At 43.9% G+C, this 19,206-nt stretch overlaps 1 protein-coding gene across 9 annotated transcripts in view; it reads right to left on the minus strand.

Annotated features, from left to right (window-relative positions):
- Positions 1-19,206, minus strand: part of SVOPL (SVOP like) — a 65,653-nt gene that overhangs the window by 22,582 nt on the left and 23,865 nt on the right. For 6 of the 9 annotated variants that reach the window (XM_032483444.1, XM_032483443.1, XM_014559851.2 and 3 more), the window contains 7 exons: positions 19,071-19,196; positions 17,902-18,030; positions 9,372-9,445; positions 5,177-5,382; positions 4,401-4,512; positions 3,622-3,703; positions 1,460-1,549 (listed from right to left, as the gene is read on the minus strand). In XM_032483444.1, the coding sequence (XP_032339335.1) occupies positions 1,460-1,549; positions 3,622-3,703; positions 4,401-4,512; positions 5,177-5,382; positions 9,372-9,445; positions 17,902-18,030; positions 19,071-19,196 (819 nt within the window). Of the gene's footprint in view, positions 1-1,459; positions 1,550-3,621; positions 3,945-4,400; positions 4,513-5,176; positions 5,383-9,371; positions 9,446-17,901; positions 18,031-19,070; positions 19,197-19,206 lie in introns of those variants that run through there. The other 3 variants (XR_004321287.1, XR_004321288.1, XM_032483446.1) reach the window with 3 other exon arrangements.

Raw genomic sequence — 19,206 nt, forward strand, 5'->3', positions numbered from 1 at the left:
GTTAAATGATAGGAAATACACATTAGAGTCTGCTCAGCCACATCAACCCCCTTGCTCTGAAACTACCCCTCCCCAGGTGCATTAGCACATAAACCTGACTCTTGGGCACAACTGACTGAGCTCAAGTATGAACAACTGACCAGACCTGGCCAGTGGGATGCAAAGAGAGCATCTTTCTGGGATGCAAAGAGTACATCAGTGTCTTCTGGTGGCTGGATCTAAGGACATATGTTTAGGATTTGTGGGCAAGCATTGCACAGTGGTCTTCAGAAAAGAGTAAAGCCTGAATGCTCGGAGAGGTGGAGGCGTGACCATGGGCCCCAGACTGCCTGGATCAGGCCCACCCAGGGCCCAGCCTTGAAGGAGTAGGAAATGAACTAACTTCCCTGATGCTGAAATTGTCTGCTGATTCTTTCTGACCAAGAAATCCTGCAGTTTGCTTTCTCTCCCTTACTGCTTTTGTGCTAAGTAACCCCCAAACTCCTCCCTTACATTCTTTACAATAGTTTTAACCCAGAGGCCATGTTCCAGGAAGAAGGTAATGAGCTGATAATCTCAGAAGAATGGACAGACCCTCTGCAGTTCCCCCAGGACGCCAGAAAGATTCATGGAGGTTAAGGGCGATGTAGCTGCACCCTGTAAAGCGCCCTGATTGTTACCACCTTTTCTGTTCCATCCAGTTTTTTTCTGTTAAACTTCAAGACCCCAACTCCGAGAGGGATTCAGTCTCTAAGGCGTGAGCCTGCTGTGACTCCCTTTGCCTGGCAAAGCAATAAATCTTTTCCAATCCTCCCAAAACTCTGCCTCAGGGTCTCAATCCATTTTCAGGGTACAGAGCTCGGTTTTGCAGCAACAGCCTCACTGGCTCCTTGGCTTTAGCCAGCTCAGGTGGATATCCGTTTCTCATGGCCAATGGAGAACCATCAGTGCAGGGGGGGCAAACTGACCATGGCCATGCAGGTCACCAAATCTACCTCTGTTTCTCTCCTGAAACAAGGCCCCATCCAACAGTCCAGGTCACCCCTGGGTTTTCTCCCAGCCTGCACTTGGTCGGCCTGAGCGCTGGACTTACCCTGCCCAGGGCCACCTCCCTGTACCCTGGTTCAGCCTCACTGCACAATTTTCCAACTGCACCCTCAACAGTGTCAAGGTTGGGGTCCCGTGTCATCCAACTGCTCAAGCTCCTGTGTTAGCCTTGTCTTTTGCATCCTCCCCCAACAACGTCCAGCAAAATCCAAACCCTTCATGCAACGCAATACATGCTATTGACCGACAGAAAGCCTGGAAGCATTAATTTAGCCTTTTCTCCTCCCCAAATTCGCCAAATAATCAGAAAACAGCACCTCAAGAAAACTCATATCAACAAATCCTCAGTTAAACCTTAACCCGAAAAGACCCAGGTCCCTCTTCCCCCACCTCCCTTAGACATATCCTCCCCACAGAGACCCCTGGGCTGTACCTGGGATATGAATGGCGCCACCATTGCTCCAATGCGACACAGGGAGCCGCTGGTCCCCATCCCCAAAGCTCGCATCGTCGTGGGGTAGACCTGGAGGGGAGGAAATAGAAGTATCAGTTAGTTTAGACCCTTCCTTCCCCAGTCCTCTGCCTGCCCTCGCGAGGTCAGGCTTCCATATACATAAAACACCAAATATTCTGAGATGTATAGGATATAGAATAGAAGGTGTTCATTTCCTCAGATACACAGCTCTGACTTTTAACAACACCAGGAAAAAAAGTTAACACTCACAAATTTTTTGTTAAGTGCACAAAGAACGTGTTTAATTGAATATTCCGAATGTGAGTTTAGAAAGTTAAGCCCTGGAATCAGACGGAAGATTTCCACTTTAGGGCTATGAAAGTACAGAGGCGGTTCTACTGAACGGGAAGAAAACACTCCCCAAATAACAATCCTACCAAACCTTCAATACAGGTGCTGCGAAAGGAACTGACCAGCGTGCCAGACACGCTACACCATTCACCAGGTTTGTGCTGCTGACCCTTACGGCAGAGTCTACTTTCTTGCTACAATTTTCCTGCATTTATAGTAAAGCTTCATTCATCTGTACTTATTGATTCAGAATTCTGAATAAGCAAGTATTTAATAAGTAAAATTATAGGGAGACTATGAAGGAATTTAATTTTGGAATTTTTCTCTTAATGCTATATAATATTGATCAGTTTTTATCAATTCACTAAAGCAAAGCACGTACCCTCTTTACTTGGACACATCGTGTTAACCACCCTCTGTCAAATGCAAAAACAAGATGCTTTCCTGCCTCAGAGGACACTGCTGTATTTTTAAGAGGTCTGGGGGGTTAAGTGCCTTTTCAGAGTTTTTCTGGAAAATGAGGCTGCTGGCTGTTGAAAACAATGGACTCAGATACATAGTGATCACCTTTGCTCTATTATCGGTAGTTTTTGTTCATTTTTGAGAGTTCTAGGAGATGAAACAATAGAAGACAATCATCTTCAGGGACACATCTTTGATTTTTTTTTAAAACAATAAGTATCAGGTTAAAAATACCTAGAAACGACCCTTTCAATGAACACATTCCAAAATATGTTAAATTGAATATTCCCCATATAACATTAGAGGCACACCAAAAAACACATAGACTTTTAAGTTCATAAATTCACAATGATTTTAGAAGATTTTGTTCATGGAACTAAATGAATGAATGTGTATGTCAAATGTATCATAATCCCATATTTTTATCTGTGGAAGGGGAAAGGAATATTTCTCTGTGGCTTTAATGGTTTTGCTGTGTCCTCTCTGCATTTTGAGCAGACTTCCACCTTTCCCAAGAAGGCAATGAAAGCAGCTTCATCAGTCCCTACCTTCTCTGGCTCTGTGAGAGACAAAGCCAGTCAAAATACTGTTTCCTATTCAGATATTGCTTATTTCTAGGAATATTAAGTCTTTCAAACGGGGTTTGTGAGGAAATCCTCTAGCTCCCCCACAAGTAGACTATTAAGTAGATATATTTCAATAAATTAAGAATAAATTACCACTACATTCGAATTTAAGCTACATATGACAAACAACAGATGGAGTGAGACGTGATCGTTCAAAAGAATAAAGGTGAAAAATACATTCTAATTTCAAAAAGAAAGAGAAATAGGGTGACTTTACATTCTATCAGCAACGAGCAGGTACCAGGCCCTCATTCTTCTGGAAGCAAGGTACACGGACAAAGTTGTTTTTTACTTGGATGCTGTTTAATAAGCAAGGGAGAAGGTCCTGTCTTTCTTCTCAGACTGGCTTTCACTAGACTCACTGGGAACAGGGGAAAGACTATATCAAATAAACCTTCTGGGGGTTTTTTGTTTTGTTTTGTTTTGTTTTTGTTTGTTTTTTGGTGGAGTGGAGGAGGTAAGTAGATTTATTTATTTAAAAATGATTTTTTTAAAATGGAAGTACTGGGGATTGAATCCAGGACCTTGTGCATAAGCACACCCTCTGCCACTGAGCTGTCCCCTCCTAGCCCCATGTCATTTTAATAGGACACTTTTAGAAAGTCATCAAGTTGACAGAAGCCAGGGAAACGTTATCAACGGATGAACACCCTGTCTAGGTAGCTCACCTTGCACATCACCAACCCCTTCCCCAGGACTAACCTCAGCGGTGTAAATGTAGATGGTGTTGAAGTTGGCTGCCACCAAAGCCCTCAGCATGAAGAGGAAGCCAATGAGACCAGCACTGGGGGACCGGAAATGAGAGAAGTTACCAGAGGCAGCACGGAGGGCCTTCTGGGGCCCCGATTTAAGTGCATTACAGATGCCAATACACACCCATGGAGACCAGGTTCCCCATGGAGGAGCTGCTTCCCTGCTGGCCTGCTTGGGGGGCCCTAAAGCAAAAGTCTGACTCAAACCTTCAATCCTGTTCCTCCAAAGTGTCCTGCTCAGCCCCTCTGATGAGCACACCTCTGTCTCCACCCCTGAAAAATGGTATGGTTTGCAGAATAAGTGATATATACTGTAAATGAGGCCACTCTAGTGTTGCAAATTAAGAGCGCGATGAATTTTCCCACCACAGGTATGTTGTCTACATCACTATCTTAACAATGGTGTGGATAATCTGATCAACAACTACAGTCCGCATTCTCCAGGACGCTTGGCATAAAGATCCTAAATATCTTGGTGAGTGAACTGAGTACCCCCACACTGGCACCCGCGTCCTGTGAGAGCTGGAGAGGGGCCGGATCAGGGCAAGAGTGGAGTGGGAGGGGCAGGTACTGGGCAAGATTGTTCTGGTCCAACAAGCACCGCGTTCTCTACTCTCCTGGTGAAAACGGCTTTCCCCTGAACCCCACTGAATGTCACGGGTCAAGAGATCTCATTTTAAAGCCGCTGCACAAAACTAGATTGTTTCAAAGCAACTGGAGAGAAAATACCTTGAAGTGCAAATATTAAGGAGAAGGAAGAATAAAGCTGTACATCCCATAGTAATAGAAAGGCTCAGCCGTCTTCCCAGGAAATTAATGCCCAGGATATTTAAAGGATTCACTAGGAAAAAATGACAGACAATTTTCAGAACCTTGAAAGCAAAGGGCATTTATCAACACTGGCCTGGATTCCTCCCTGTCTTTTCAAAAAGAAGCAACTTACTCCAAACTTCATGCATATTCTAGCCAAAACCCAGACACATTATCATCAACTTCATGACGCCTTCAATGTGCTTCTCCCATGTGGGTCCGAGAATGACCAGCACTGGTGTGTGTGAAGGATAATTTATGTCCAGGACACTTATTACAGCATGTAGGTCTACTGTAAACTGCCAACTTGCTGGACCTGTATTTTAAATGTTTTATTCTGCTTTTCAAATTCCAGGTGCCATTGATTTTTAAGTACCATTATTTTATGTCTGTTAAAACAGAAACAGTGCTGCCAACTGAAATCTAACAAGCTGCTGTTAAACACATCCCAGTTTTTAGAGATGTTATAATATGGGGGGAAAATGCGTCTTAGAATTGATATGATGCAGTAAGTCAAAACTCTGCTCCTCCAGACTTCTCCCCGCACTGGAGACATGTCAGCATGATCTGGGAACTTGTTCAGTTCCATCAGGCAGGAGCCAAGTATATGACAGGTCCCACTTCTCTCCTCTGAGTTCTGAGTTGCGTGTCCCCCACCCAAAACAGAGAGCCACCAGATACAGAGACACATTTACGAGCAATTTCGCCAATGGTGCTGATGATCATGGTCCGGTAGTCGGAGGGGGCAAACATGTGGCAGCGGCAGGGGCTCTGGCTCTCCTCCGAGACGCCCGCGGTCTCCACTGCCTCGGACTCGGACCGCGAGCCACAGACCAGGTCCCGCTCCAGCAGCTCTGCGCTGGCCAGGATGACCCCGTAGTAGGCAAAAGAGATTCCCAGCCTGGAAGTGAGAAGAGAGGGACATGAGGAAAGGCTGTCGTCAGGCCTGAAGGAGGGGCAGCACCCCCAGAGGTGGGGAGGGTGCTCCAGGCGGAAGGCGCCCTGTATGGAAGGGAGAGGACAGAGTGGGAAGTGAGGTCACATATCTGCGGGAGGCTGGGGGGCGGCCTTCAGCGGAGGCTGCACGGTGGGAAATGGATTTGTAAGGAGCAGCAGGATGGGACTAGATGGTGGAGGACCCCTCAGGCCAGGAAGGAGTTTTGTAACAGAGGAAGAACAGAACTGACACCATGTGGATGTTGCCAGAGCTGCTGCAGGTCTTTGCTCAAAACCTGCCAACCCCCACCACCAGCAGGAGTTAACAAATCTTTAAAGGGCCCAGAGAGAAGAAAAGAAGCTACAAACAAAAAAACCAGCTGGAACCAGCTGCAACCAAAACGGCTAAGAATCTGACCTCCAACAGACCCTGAGTCTCCTTCTACGCTGATTTGACTACATTAGCACATTAAATGACACACCTACCCACAGCCATGGCCAGATATTAAGAACCAAAACAGGATAGAAAGGGGGTGGCACCCCACTCCCTCCAAATAGCCCAGCCTCTTCCCAGGTAAACTAGTGCCATCATTAGCCTCACTCCTCTGCCCTGTCTTCACTCTAAAATTACATCCCCCTCGCCAGGTGGGCAAGAAGTTGATCTGTGAACTTAGTTCCACGTCGCCATTCTTTGGCTGTTGAATCAATCTTGTGCTGAGTCTACCTTGGCTTTGGGTTTGTTATTCGGAACAATAACAAATTCATTCAGGTTCGAACCTGAGCAGAGAAAGCAAGCTCCCCCGCGGAGGCAGAGAGCAGGGTCCACACAAATTAATTCGGTAACCTTGAACCAGCCTCCCACATCCTTAGGCTGGTGTGTTCAATTACATTAGCCCTGCACACAAAGAGTGAGCAATGTTGCTTGTGCCCAACTAGCTCACTTAAGCCCCCTGGAGAAAGTTCCCATCCTGCAGTTCTGGGTTAGTTTTGGCTACTACTTGTTGTAGCCAAATTCTTCGCCTTCCGGCTAGAAACCTGGCTAAGGAGCAGAGATGAGCGCGGTTACGTCAAAATAAGTGCTAACAACTGGAAGTTTTGCAGGGGCCGTAGGACAGCAGGCAGGAACACAGCAATGCTATGCTTCCCTTGAAAGCCAGGTGGCTCCAAGAAGTCTGCAACCCATTTTTACCCTTTAATCTTGAGCACCCCCCCCACTCCCCCTTTTCTCTCAGCATAAATGAAGCCTGAATTCTACTCCAAATTAATATGGTTCTTGAGGACATTGGTCTGCCATCCTGTCTGTCTGCTGGCTTTCCCAATAAAGTGGCTATTCCTCGCCCCGACACCTCGTCTCTCGGCGTCGTGGCCCACCACGAGGCAGGCGGTGTGAGCTTAGACGCGGTAGCAGTTTGGTTTATTTCCCACAGCTGCTGCAACAACCTAGCACACACTCAGCGCTCACAACAACACGGTTATCTCACAGTTCTGGAGGGCAGCAGTTTGGCGGGTCCGATTTCTCTGCTCAGAGTCTCACAAGAAAGAAATGAAAGTGTAGGCAGGGCCGCTCGCCTTTCTCGGGGAGAATCCATCCCGTTGCTCAGCCAGGTGGTCAGCAGAATCCACTCCGCGGGCTGTGAATCCAGCTCCACTTCCCTGCTGGCGGCTGACCTGTGGTTCTCACCTTCCGCAGGCCTCCCTCAAGCCTCGTCTACGAAGCCAGCACCAGCAGGTCCAGGCCTCCTCAAGCTCGGAGTCTCTCCCTCTGCCTCCTTCCGTGCTCTCTCTCCTGCCGCTTCTCTGAGTCCAGCTGGAGAATCTTCTCTACTTTTAAAGACTCAAGGGATTCGATTGGGCCCACCTGCATAACCCAGGCTGCTCTCCCCACTATACGGCTCGGCTCCTGTTAATCACGTCTCAGTTCCTTCACAACTGCACCCAAGTTAGTGTTTGATTGAATCACCAGGGGTTGGTAGTTGTGGGGGGTCGTCTTCAGAATTCTGCCTATTGCAGTGTCTTTAGCGGGCCATGAAGAGCCTGGAAAGTTTTCCTTTTGTTTATATTTTCTCCCTAACTTTTTTTTCTGTTTTTTCTTTAATAGATATTTTTATTGAGCTATAAACAACGTACAGAAACATTCATATATCCAAGTCAAGAAAAAGAATGCCATCTGCCTCCCAGAAGCTCCCCATGTGCCCCTCTCTGTTTTACAGAACCAGCCGTAGAAGCCAGCTGGAAAGACAAATGGGGACAATCGCAGAAAATCACGTGTGATCTGAGTACTGGGTGACATTAACGTGATGATCGTTAATCCTGGTGGTGTGAGTTTAGGATTGGAATCATCTAAGAAAGCATCCTCAAGTAGCCAAGACTCTTACTGAAGTATCTGGGGGTGAGATGGCATGAAGTCTAGGGCTCGCTTGAAAACAACTTCAGCCCAGGAGAAACAGAGCTGAAGCAAATCTGTGTGGGTATCAGTGATTATCAGACCTGGGTGACGAGCAAAGCCAACTTCATCAGGGGTATCCTCCCTGCTTTCATGTGCGTTTGGAAATCTTCATAATGAAATATTAAAAAACAATCACAATCTCTCTCCCCTGTTATTAAGGTAGCTTTCATTTTTTTGGTTTAATTTCCAAATATTAAGAGTATTTTAAAAATTAAAAAGTCTCAAGAGGAGACAATACCAACCTATTTTTAGTGATTGTATCTGGGAAAGGCAGAAAGACCACCACTTTCCTGAATTCAAACACTATAGATTAGTTTTTACTGTTTTGTATCTTTATGTAAATGGAAGCACATAGTATGTATTCCGTGTGTCGGACTTTCTTTATACATTATTACATTTGTAGGATTCAGCCATGTTGAGTGCAGACCTCTAGTTTTCTCACTTTTGTTATTGTATAGTATTCTATTTTACAAATATAACACAATTTATCCACTATACTGTTGATGGGCATGTGGGTTGTTTGTAGTTTGGGGCTGTTACAAATAAAATAATGCTATTTTATTTTACTATGCATTTCAGTTGGGTATAAATCTAAGAGTGGTTGCTGAGCCATAGGATACGCATATTTCCAACTGTAATAGACATCTCCAGACCATTTTCCAAAGTGGTTGTACTGGTCTGAACTTCAATCAGCCATGTGTGGAAGAGCCAGTGACTTTACATCCTTCCCAGCACTTGATATAGTCAGTCTTCTCACTTTTAGCCATTTGGGTAGATCTGTAACAACGTCTCACTTGGTTTTAATTTGCATTTCCCCCAGCAACTTTATGGCTGGGCATGTTTGCACATGCTTACTCAGTATACATTTTTGGTCCAGTGCCTGTTCAAGTCTCTTGCCTACTTCTCTACTAGGTTGTGTATTTTCTTGTTGAAAAAATTATGTAATAGAAATATATTAATAATATATACAATACATACCTATAGTTCGTTAGATAAAGTTTCTTCTCTTGGTGGCTTACTTTTCAGGCTCTTCGTGACAGCTCAGGACACAGAGTTCCTAACTTAACGTAGGCAAAGTCATCCATCTCTTCCTTTACAGTTAGCACTTTTTGTGTCCTGTTTAGACAGTCTTTGCTCACTCAGGGTCCTGGCTGCACAGACAACACCACTGAATCTATTCTTTTCAATTTATCAGTGATCTCAAAGAACCTGTTCCTGGAAAGTGATGAGGGAAAAGACCAGGCTGCAAAAGGTTAGAATGTGAGCTCGCGTGCTAGGATGAAAAATGAAAAACTGGTTGTAGATGATTCTGATTTTTTTCTTTCTCCCTTGTTGTTATTTCACATGCATTTTGTGGTCAGTGGTATTAACAGAAAGGCAAGGCATTGCTGGACTCTGCCTGGGGTTTTCTCCCCAGAGCACACAGAAGGGATTTACTTCAGTGGGGTTTCTCCCACTGAAAAATGCTTGTTTATTTAAATCTAGTTTTGAAATAATTCCATTCTTACCATATGACCCAGATCTGTAACGTGGTCCGTAAATATTTAGCATCCAATAGGTCTGCAAATCTTCCTCTTTTTTCCTGGGGCAGGAAGAGGGGGAGATGGAATAGATGTGGTGGGTTAAGGACAGGCAAAGGCAACTCTGATATTTTAGATCACAGGAGACAAGAGCAACATGGGAATGTGGCGGGTGAGACAACCACTCAGCTCTCCTGAGTACCTCCCACTCAAACCCAGAGAGAGCCATTTTTAACACATTATTTCAGCCCATCAGCCTTTGCACACTCTTTTTTTTTTAATTGAAGTATAGTCAGCTTGCAATGTTGTGCTAGTAGTTTCTGGTGTACAGCATAGTGATCCAATTACACACACACACATATTTATTTTCATATTCTTTTTCATTATAGATTATTATAAGATATTGAATATGGTTCCCTGTGCTATACAGTAGGACCTGATTGTTTATCTATTTTATATATAGTATTAGTATCTGCAAATCCCAAACTCCCAATTTTTCCCTCCTCACCCCCTTTCCCCCCGGTAACTACAAGTTTGTTTTCTACGTCTGTGAGTCTGTTTCTGTTTTGTAAATAAGTTCGCATCATTTTTTTTTTAATTCCACATATAATTGATCTCATAGGCTATTTGTCTTTCTCTGTCTGACTTACTTCACTTAGTATGATGATCTCCAGGTCCATCCATGTTGCTGCAAATGGCATTATTCCATTCTTTTTTTCTGGCTGAGTAATTAATATTCCATATATATATATGTGTGTGTGTGTGTGTGTGTGTGTGTGTATGTGTGTATACATATATACACATACACACACACACTACATCTTCTTTATCCAATCATTTGTCGACTGGCTAGACACTCTTCAGTATCATTCCCAAGGACCAAAGCTCATTAAATTGCAGATTCTAAGCCTTGCACTCTCCCTCTTCTCACCAGCGCTGGTGAGAGCTGGGGTAGAGCATGGAAAGTAGGAGGGCACACGAAAAGCAACTGTAAAACTGAGGGGAGATTCTTTTAACACTACCATTAAGATGAAAAACCCAGTATTCAAAAGAGTGTGAGGCTTGTGTAAAAAGCAAGTGACCTAAATTTGAAAAGAAGATACTGTGCCCAATTTCTCTGTGTGTCTTCAGGCTAGTTAATAAATGTTCTTAACCATAGTCAGTGCCTATTAAGTACTTTTGGATAAAAATAAATAAGGATGGCTTATATATGATTGAGTTGTAATGGATTTTTATGTAAAGCTAGGAATGCTTGGGGGGTGCTCTGCTGAAAATCAACTACTCTTTTCTCACAAATCGACCTGGGATTACAGGCCCCCTCTCGGGAGACCAGGAGTGTGGTCTGAGAGGGCTGGGTTTTAGTTTCACAGAAAGAGCTTGAAGGGAACTTAGAGGTCGTTTGCCCTGACTTCTAGGCTTAGCTCCTGGGTTTTATTCTGGGTAGAGTGGAGCAACTGGCTTTACAAATGGGGACTCTGGTTACTCATCTTTCGAAAAACCTCCAATCTACCCCTATCCTCCCATTTTCCAACACAGAATATGTAGCCCAGAGAGGGTAAGTGACTTGCCCAAGGTCACACAGCTATTTGGAGGCAGAGCCAGTCTGAGTCCAGGTCTCCTGAGCACCAGTCCTGAGTCTTTCCCACCTGCCTCTCTGCCATGTCCCCTTGGGCTTAGCTATGCCTATGGTCCCCTCATCTCTCCGAATGTCACTGGAGGTGCAGAAAGCTGAGTCTACAGTGAATTACAATGACTTATACATTTTATCCTAATAAATCATTTGGTTCCAAACCTTCAGCTGTAATCCAAATGAGTGGACTTATCCACCTCCCCCATGGTGTGGCCCTGCCTCAGACAGCGCCAAACCTCTCATCTCCCCTGCCCCTAGCATCTTGCCCAGCCTCCTTTGCATGGCATTCTGATGGCTGTCAATGTGACCAAACTCACTGCACGTTCTCACCTTTGGTCTCAGCTCATACTATTCCTCTTGCCTGTGGTGGGGGCCTTTTTCCTCCCCTGGAGTTGCCTCTCTTTTCAGTGCTCAGTGTGTGCTCCACCTGCCATGAAGGCAGCTCTGACTACCTGGGCTCTTGGTCATCTCTCTGCTCTGATCTGCACACTCCATGCGAGCCACTCACTGGGTTCTAAGCATTGGGCTCTGTTTTGTTATGAGTCTCATCTGTCTAGCCAGATTTTAAGAGACTTGAAGGCAAGGTCTTATTGCTTATGGCTCTGTATCTACAGGGCCTTGCTCAATAGACCATTGTGGAGAAGAAGAAGACCACTGAATGGGCTTGGTGGATGGAGGCAGCAAGCTGAAGCCAAGTGGAGGAAGAAAGGAGGAGGGGAAGGGAGAGGGGGGGAGATGGAGAACGTGGAGAGAGGGCTGAGAGGATACAGGAGGGTGGAGAGGGAGGGTGGCTCTTATGAGAACTGTGTTGCCCCAAATTCACATATTGAAGTCCTAACCTTCAGGATGGGACTGTATTCGGAGACAGGATCTTTAAAGAGGTAACAGAGTTAAAATGAAGTCTTTAGGGTGGATTGTAATCTAATTCACACATGTCCTCATAAAAAGAGGCAATTAGGACACAGATACACACGGAGGGAAGAGGATGTGAAGACACAGGGAGAAGAAGACACAGCCAAGAAGAGGGGCCTCAGAAGAAACCAACGCTGCAGCACCTTGATCCGGGACTTCTGGGCTCCAGAATTGTGAGAAAACAAATGTCTGTTGTCGAATTGACCTTGTCTGTAGTGTTTTGTTATGGCAGCCCGGGTGAACTAAAACACAATGGCAGAGGGAAGGTGGAGGAGAGAGGATGTGGACGAGGGATGGGGGAGAGAGATGGAGGAGGAGGAGGATGGTGGAGAGGGAGGAAAAAGGAGGCAGAAAAAAGGAAAAAGGTAAGAGGAGAGAAGCGGACCTTACTGCTCTTCAGTCCTGGAGTGACTACTGGGTTCAAAGGAAAATACATACACCAAAAACGGTGGAAATTGCACCCTCATGATCATACAGCTGTTCATAGTTTTGAGTTAATCGTTTCTGCTAAGATCTTTTTTCTCTTGGCAAGCAATATTATTTTTTATACTGTTGACAATCAAAATTTCATAGCCACTTAAAGATTATATGCCAGTCTCTACAAAGTATATAATAGCTTCCTGCATTTAATCAAAGTTGCCTAGCAACTAATTAGTTTTCCCACCATGCTTTGCATGATCCGATGTAATAGTCAGTATCTTAGTAGGAAGGTAGGCGATATCCGATACTGCCTAAGAGTAGGTTCCTGACCTCTGAACCACAAGGGCTTATTTCCAAAATGCAGAAAATAAGTTAGACTAACAGTCATCCTTAATTCTTTGGAAGCAAACTCGGGTTCCTCGTTTCAAATTAGGTTTTGAGGAGAATGTGTAATAATTAGGGGAAACACTCCACAAAGCAAAGTGAGAATGCCTTACCAAACTACAATTGTGAGTGTGGGGAGGTTTGGGATATTTAATCCTTAATTTTACATTATTATTGAGCACACTCTCACACTTAACGTGTCCAGCAGCAGGCCAGGTGGCACTGAGATTACAATGCTTTTGTCACCAGTGACGTCGTGGGAAGCCAATCAGGAATGCACAAAGCAGCCCATCTCTCATTTGTGTGTAGGACACTTACAAACTGCACACTTGGACATCACCTGTCCTTCTGTGGCCACACGATCCCTGAGAGAGTAAGATTTGGGGAGGAAAGTTGGGAGAGCTCTTGCTGCTCTGGACTTGTCCCAGGTACGGAGTGAGAACTGAGTCAAGAACAGTCTCTCCTCGAAATTGGTGCAGCCACTATGGAAAACAGTATGGAGATTCCTCAAAGGATTAAGAAGAGAACGGCCATATGATCCAGAAGTCCCACTTCTGAGTATACATCCAAAGGAAATGAAAATAAGATCTCAAACAGATCTTCACTCCCATGTTTATTGCAGCATTATTCACAATAGCTAAGATACGGAAATAACCTAAGTGTCCATCAACAGATGAATGGAAGAAGATGTAGTAAGATGTGGAATATATATACATAATAGCACATTACTCTGCCAAGAGAAAGAAGGAAATCATGCCATTGGAGACAACACGGATGGACCTTGAAAGCATTATGCTACGTGAAATGAGTCAGACAGAGAAAGACAAATACTGTATGATCTCTTTTACATGTGACTCTAAAAAAGCCAAATTTGTAGAAACAGAGAGCAAAATGGTGGTTGCCAAGGACTGGGAGGTGGGGAAAATGGAGAGGTGTTGATCAAAGGGTGCAGATTTCCAGTTAGAAGATAAAAGGTTCTGGGGACCCAAAGGAGAGATGGTGATTACAGTTAACAATGCTATATTATATATTTGAAAATTGTTAGGAGAGTAAGTCCTAAATATTCTAACCACAAAAAGAAATGGTAATTGTGTGACATGATGGAGGTGTTAACTAACACTATGGTGGTAATCATTTTGCAATATGTTAAGTGTATCAAGTCAAAATGCTGTATACTTTAAACTTATACAATGTTATATGTCAATTATATCTCAATAAAGCTGAGTGGGGTGGGGGAAGAACAGACTCTCTCACAGCCATGCCAGCCCTGGTAAAGCTGTTAACTGGCAGCTTTTCTCTCTGCCACTGGTGCCCCTGATTTATACTCATCCCGCAAGTGTACAGTGATGCCGTCTTGCTCTGCCAGATGTCCAGGATCCTTGTATCCCCTCTTTCTTCCTCCTCCTATCAGAATCTGCACTTAGCCATCACTTTAAGGATCCAAGGCTGATTGATCAAGATCGTGGTAGGCCTTAAATGCCAGGATGGGGATTCTGGGCTTTCACTCAGGAGTTGGGGTGGGATGAGGGGAGGCACTGAAAGATCCTGGTATGCGGTGTTTGAAGAACATTCATCTGACAGTGATGCGCTGGATAAAATCATGGGGCACGTGGCAATGACGTGACTGTGTGAAAAAAAGAGACTGGACGTAAAAGACGCTGTTGTGAGAGCACCAGTGGGACTTGGCCGCTGACTGGGCATGATACGGGGAGGGGCGGGAGTGAGTCAAAGGGGACAGCACAAAGTGAAGAGCATTAACTAAGACCTGATGGGGATGCGATATGAAATAAGCCAGACACAATCTCATATGATTCCACTTATATGAAACATCTGGAATGGGCAAATTCATAGAGACAGAAAGCAGAAGTTACCAAGGGCAGGGAGTGGGCAGGGAGTGGGCAGGAGTGAGGATGTATTGCCTAAGAGGCATAGAGTGTCTGTTCTGGATGATGATGAATTTCTGAATGTATTTCATGCCACTTAAGTGTACACTTTAAAATGGTTAAATGGTAAATTTTGTGTTACGTGTATTTTACCACAATAGTGAAAAAGAAAGGACAGGGAACGGGGGGAAGAGCTGATTGGAGGAAGAAGTGAGGTTTTGTTTTAAGCATGGTAAAGGTGAGACTTACATGCTTGTCAATTCCAAGCATCAATATCCTGTGGAGAGAGAAAGACAGGGGACTGGAACGTGGGCAATTTTTTTAAATAGTTTGACACTAGTGAAAAAGACACTGGTAAAAACACTAATAAATCTAAATAGATACTGGCTTACAAAATAATCTAGGGAGGATATAGCTCAAGGGGTAGAGCTCATGCTTAGCATGCACAAGGTCCTGGGTTCAATCCCCAGTACCTTCTCTAAAATAAATAAATAAATAAGCCTAATTACCTAACCCCACCCCAAAATATATATAATAAAAAATAATGTCTAATTCAGAGCAATTTATGAACAATATGAAATTAAAGTTCCAGATGAAAATGATTTGGAAGATGAGATGGGCAAATCAGAATGAACATCTGTAAAGGTCTTGTATCGTTCAGAAGGCAGATAAAGATACCAAATGAATGACATTTTCAAAATCTAAGGGCTACCTCCTTAATAAAAGAAATAGAATGCATAAGTTCCAAGTCAGTAGAAGAAAACTTAGGGTGGGGGGAAGCAAACTAATTCAATCTAAAAGGAGGAGAAAGGAGAAAGAAGGCAAAAAAGGAAAGACACAGTTAAGAGGAAACAGAAAATGAAATAGCAGAAGAAAGTCCAAGTACGGCAGTAGTCACAATAGATGGAAACGGATCAAACTCATTATTAAAGGACATAGACTATCAGATTGAGTGGGGGGGAAGAAAGATCAGCTATTTATTTACAAGAAATACACATAAAACAAAGCAACATAAACAAGTTTAAAATGAAGAGCTAGAAAAAGATACACCAGGAAAACATTAACCCAAGCTAGTTTTGATATATTAATATGGCAGAAAACAAAATAGTATAGAGATAAAGAAATACTTCAAATAGTAAGATCAATCCACACATAAGTCAATCATATGCTAGGAGGCAGCAAGATAGCCTCAAAATACATGGAGTAAACGTCAGACCTATGAGAAACTAACAAAGCCATTGTCTTATTGAAAAACTTTTAGCTCAATCAGGGAAAATCTAGAACAGGCATCAGATATTTACGTGGCACAATTAACAACATATAACAATCTATACGCTCAGTGAGAACACATTTTTTTTAAAGCACACAAGGAGCATTAATAAAAAGTCACTATGTAGGGAACAAAATAATTTTTAATTATTAATAAATAATAATTTTATTAAATATTAAATATTAATGTTAATAAATATTAATAAAAATTAAATACTAATATTAAATATTAAAAATAAAATTTTAATAAATTAAAAATAATTGATAAGATGCTCTGACCAAAATGAAATTAAATTAGAAACAAAGAAAAAGACCGTTAACAGGTAGCTCATTGGTTAAGGAGAAACTCATAATAGAAATAAAAATAAAATTACTCCACAACAAAACTTGCTGAATGCAGCTAAATGGTTTATCCAAAATCAAAAAGACTGAAAACAAATGAGCTAAATACTGAACTCAAGAAGCTAGAACATAAAAAGCCAAAGAAGAAAACAAAATAAGTAGAGATGAATGAAACCACAAAAAAAATCAATAAAGAGAATAACAACCAAAACAAATCTCATTCTTTGAAGTTTAACAAAATAGACAAACCTCCAGTAAGAGGACCACAAAGGAGAGAGAGAGAGAGAGAAGGCATAAATATGCAATATTAAAAATGAAAGAGACTCAGGCATAGAAAACAAACTTATGGTTACCAGAGGGGGAAAGGGGTGGGAAGGGATAAATTGGGAGTTCAGGATTTGCAGATACTGACTACTATATATAAAACAGATAAACAACACGTTTCTCCTGTACAGCACAGGGAACTGTATTCAGTATCTTGCAGTAACCCATAATGAAAAAGAACATGAAAAGGAATATATGTATGTATACTATGACTGAAACATTGAAACATTATGCTGTACACCAGAAATTGACACAACATTGTCAACTGACTACACTTCAATAAAAACAAAACAAAACAAAACAAAACAAAAAAACAAAAACAAAAAACAAACCAAAAGCTTTAGTTGCAGAAATGAGAACAAACCGAAAAGGGAGACAGTAGTGGGGAAGGTGACGAGATTCTGTAGATCAAATAGTGAGATGCTTTTATGAGATATAATTGACATACGCCATTGTGTAAGTTCAAGGTATATAATGCAATGATCCAGGACACTTATCTATTACAAAATGATTTTTAAAAATGAAAAAGAGAACATATACAGTAGGTTTCTGAAACTTATAGGAGAACACTAGGAGTAATTTTATGTCAATAAATTTGAAAACCTAGATGAACTGGGTAATTTTCTAAAATACATATTACCAAAATGAACTCAATCAAGAGTATTAAACACAAGCAGATGTTTACACAAACTGAATGATAGTTTTTAAAACTCCTCCTTCTGGCACCCCCTAATCATCATCTCACTAGTCACCTTAAAATATGTACTAGGCATAAACTACTTTATAGATAAGTTTTAACAAACATTCAAAGAGGAGAATTCCTGTCTCACCTAAACTGTTGCCGCGATGGCAGAGCAGGTGAGGAAGGCGGTGCTGGTCACGCTCTCCCAGCAGCCTGTGGCTGACCCGCCTGCAGGGGGGTGAAGTGGGTGGTCTGGGCTGGTGTGAGAAACGACTGCAGACTGACCTTGAGAGTTGTGGAACCAACAGGATTTAAATGCCAAATTTTGTTTTACAAAAATCACTTAATGAGGTTTATGTATTTGATATCAAAATAAGACCAGGTCAGTACAAGGAAGATAAAATTATAAAACAATCACCTGTAAACAGTGGTGTTAAATCATGTGACTAGCTCTGCCAGAGAGGAGGCGTTATTTCCATTTTCTTGCTGAGAGAAGAGACGGTAGGTAACTTAGTGCCACCTGCTCACGGTGGAGCTGGATTCAGTCTGTTTACTGTGCCGTTTTCTCTAGTCCCTCCAGGAGCGGGACTAGAGGGCTCAGGTCCCCTTTCCTCTAGCCTTCAGCGACTAAGGGGATTTCTGACGACCCCTGGCTGGGGGAGCAGAACTCACCAGGATGGGCTCCACCAGCCTCCCCTCCGGCATGACTGAGCGGTTCATCTTGGCGATGCGCTCCAGCGTGGCCAGGGCAGCCTGGGTGTTCCCAGTGGAGACGTTGAACCGAGCAGATTCAGGAATAAACTGGACACAGACAACAAAAGACGTAAGAGTTGCAACTTCTGTGAACCCCAGGGATACAGCTCTTACGGCTCCTTATGCTACACTGTCCCAGAATCCGGAGATGGGGAAGGATGTAGCAAACTTTAAGGCAACAATATAGCTGGGGTAATCCCGTAATCAAAGTGGGATAAAGATGGTTGCCTTCTCCCCAGCCTGGTCCTCTTAGATGACGGTGGACTGATACTGAGCTTCGCACCTGTTTGGCCCAACCCACTTAACACAGTGAAATCTTACATCCAGTCTGTAAACAGCCACTGCCCAGTCACCCAGCATCTCCACTGCTGCGTCTCCCGGTCCTCCCCAGGAACCCCCAGCCCCTCCTGCAGTGCAACAGCGAGGGTGACCACGGTAGGGCCTGTAGAGGCCTTCAACTCACTGATGGTTGAATATTTTGACCACACTCAGAAAGCACCTCAGCCCTCCACTGACGCTGGGACCTTGAGAATCAGCTTGGATGGCTCCCTGCCTCTTGTGCCTCACCCTCGTCAAGACCCGGGGTTCTTCCTCAGTAAAAATCTCCCCCAGCAGCACCCTCCTCCCCATCCCCCAGCCAGTGGGCAGTTCAGGTCCTCCTCGTCCCCCACTGGGATTATTCTGGCAAATTCTAACTGCTTTTCTGATCTTTTCCATCTTCCCATCTGCCCAGCCCCAACAGAGCCATGTACCAACTCCCCGCACATAACCCCTTCCACTCCCCCAGTGCCCCTGGCCCTCAAGGTCCTTGGAATCTGGACACAGGCCTGTCTTTCCAGCTGGCTTCCCACCAGCACCCTACTCCAGCCATTCTGGCGTACCTGCTCCCCCGCAAAGAGAATGCACTTTCACACTTTCATACTGGGCTGGTGCATTAACCGTGCCAAACAGCCTTTCCTCATAAGCTGACTGAGACAGATACTTAAATAAAGGAAAGAAGTGGACATGAGAAAGATGTCTGTGGGGGCAGGAAGGCCACCGGGTCAGCTGGAGGGGAGGACACGAAGGAGACCCCGGAGCTTGGTCACCTTGAAGGCCATGATGAGGATGATGCCAGGGATGGAGGCGATGCGGATGAGCCAGCGCCACCCGATGGTGGGGATGACCACAGAGGCCAGGCCAATGATAAGCAGGGAGCCTGCCAGCCAGAAAACCTGGGGGGAG

The sequence above is a fragment of the Camelus ferus genome, chromosome 7, assembly GCF_009834535.1.
Source record: "Camelus ferus isolate YT-003-E chromosome 7, BCGSAC_Cfer_1.0, whole genome shotgun sequence".
NCBI lineage: Eukaryota > Metazoa > Chordata > Mammalia > Artiodactyla > Camelidae > Camelus > Camelus ferus.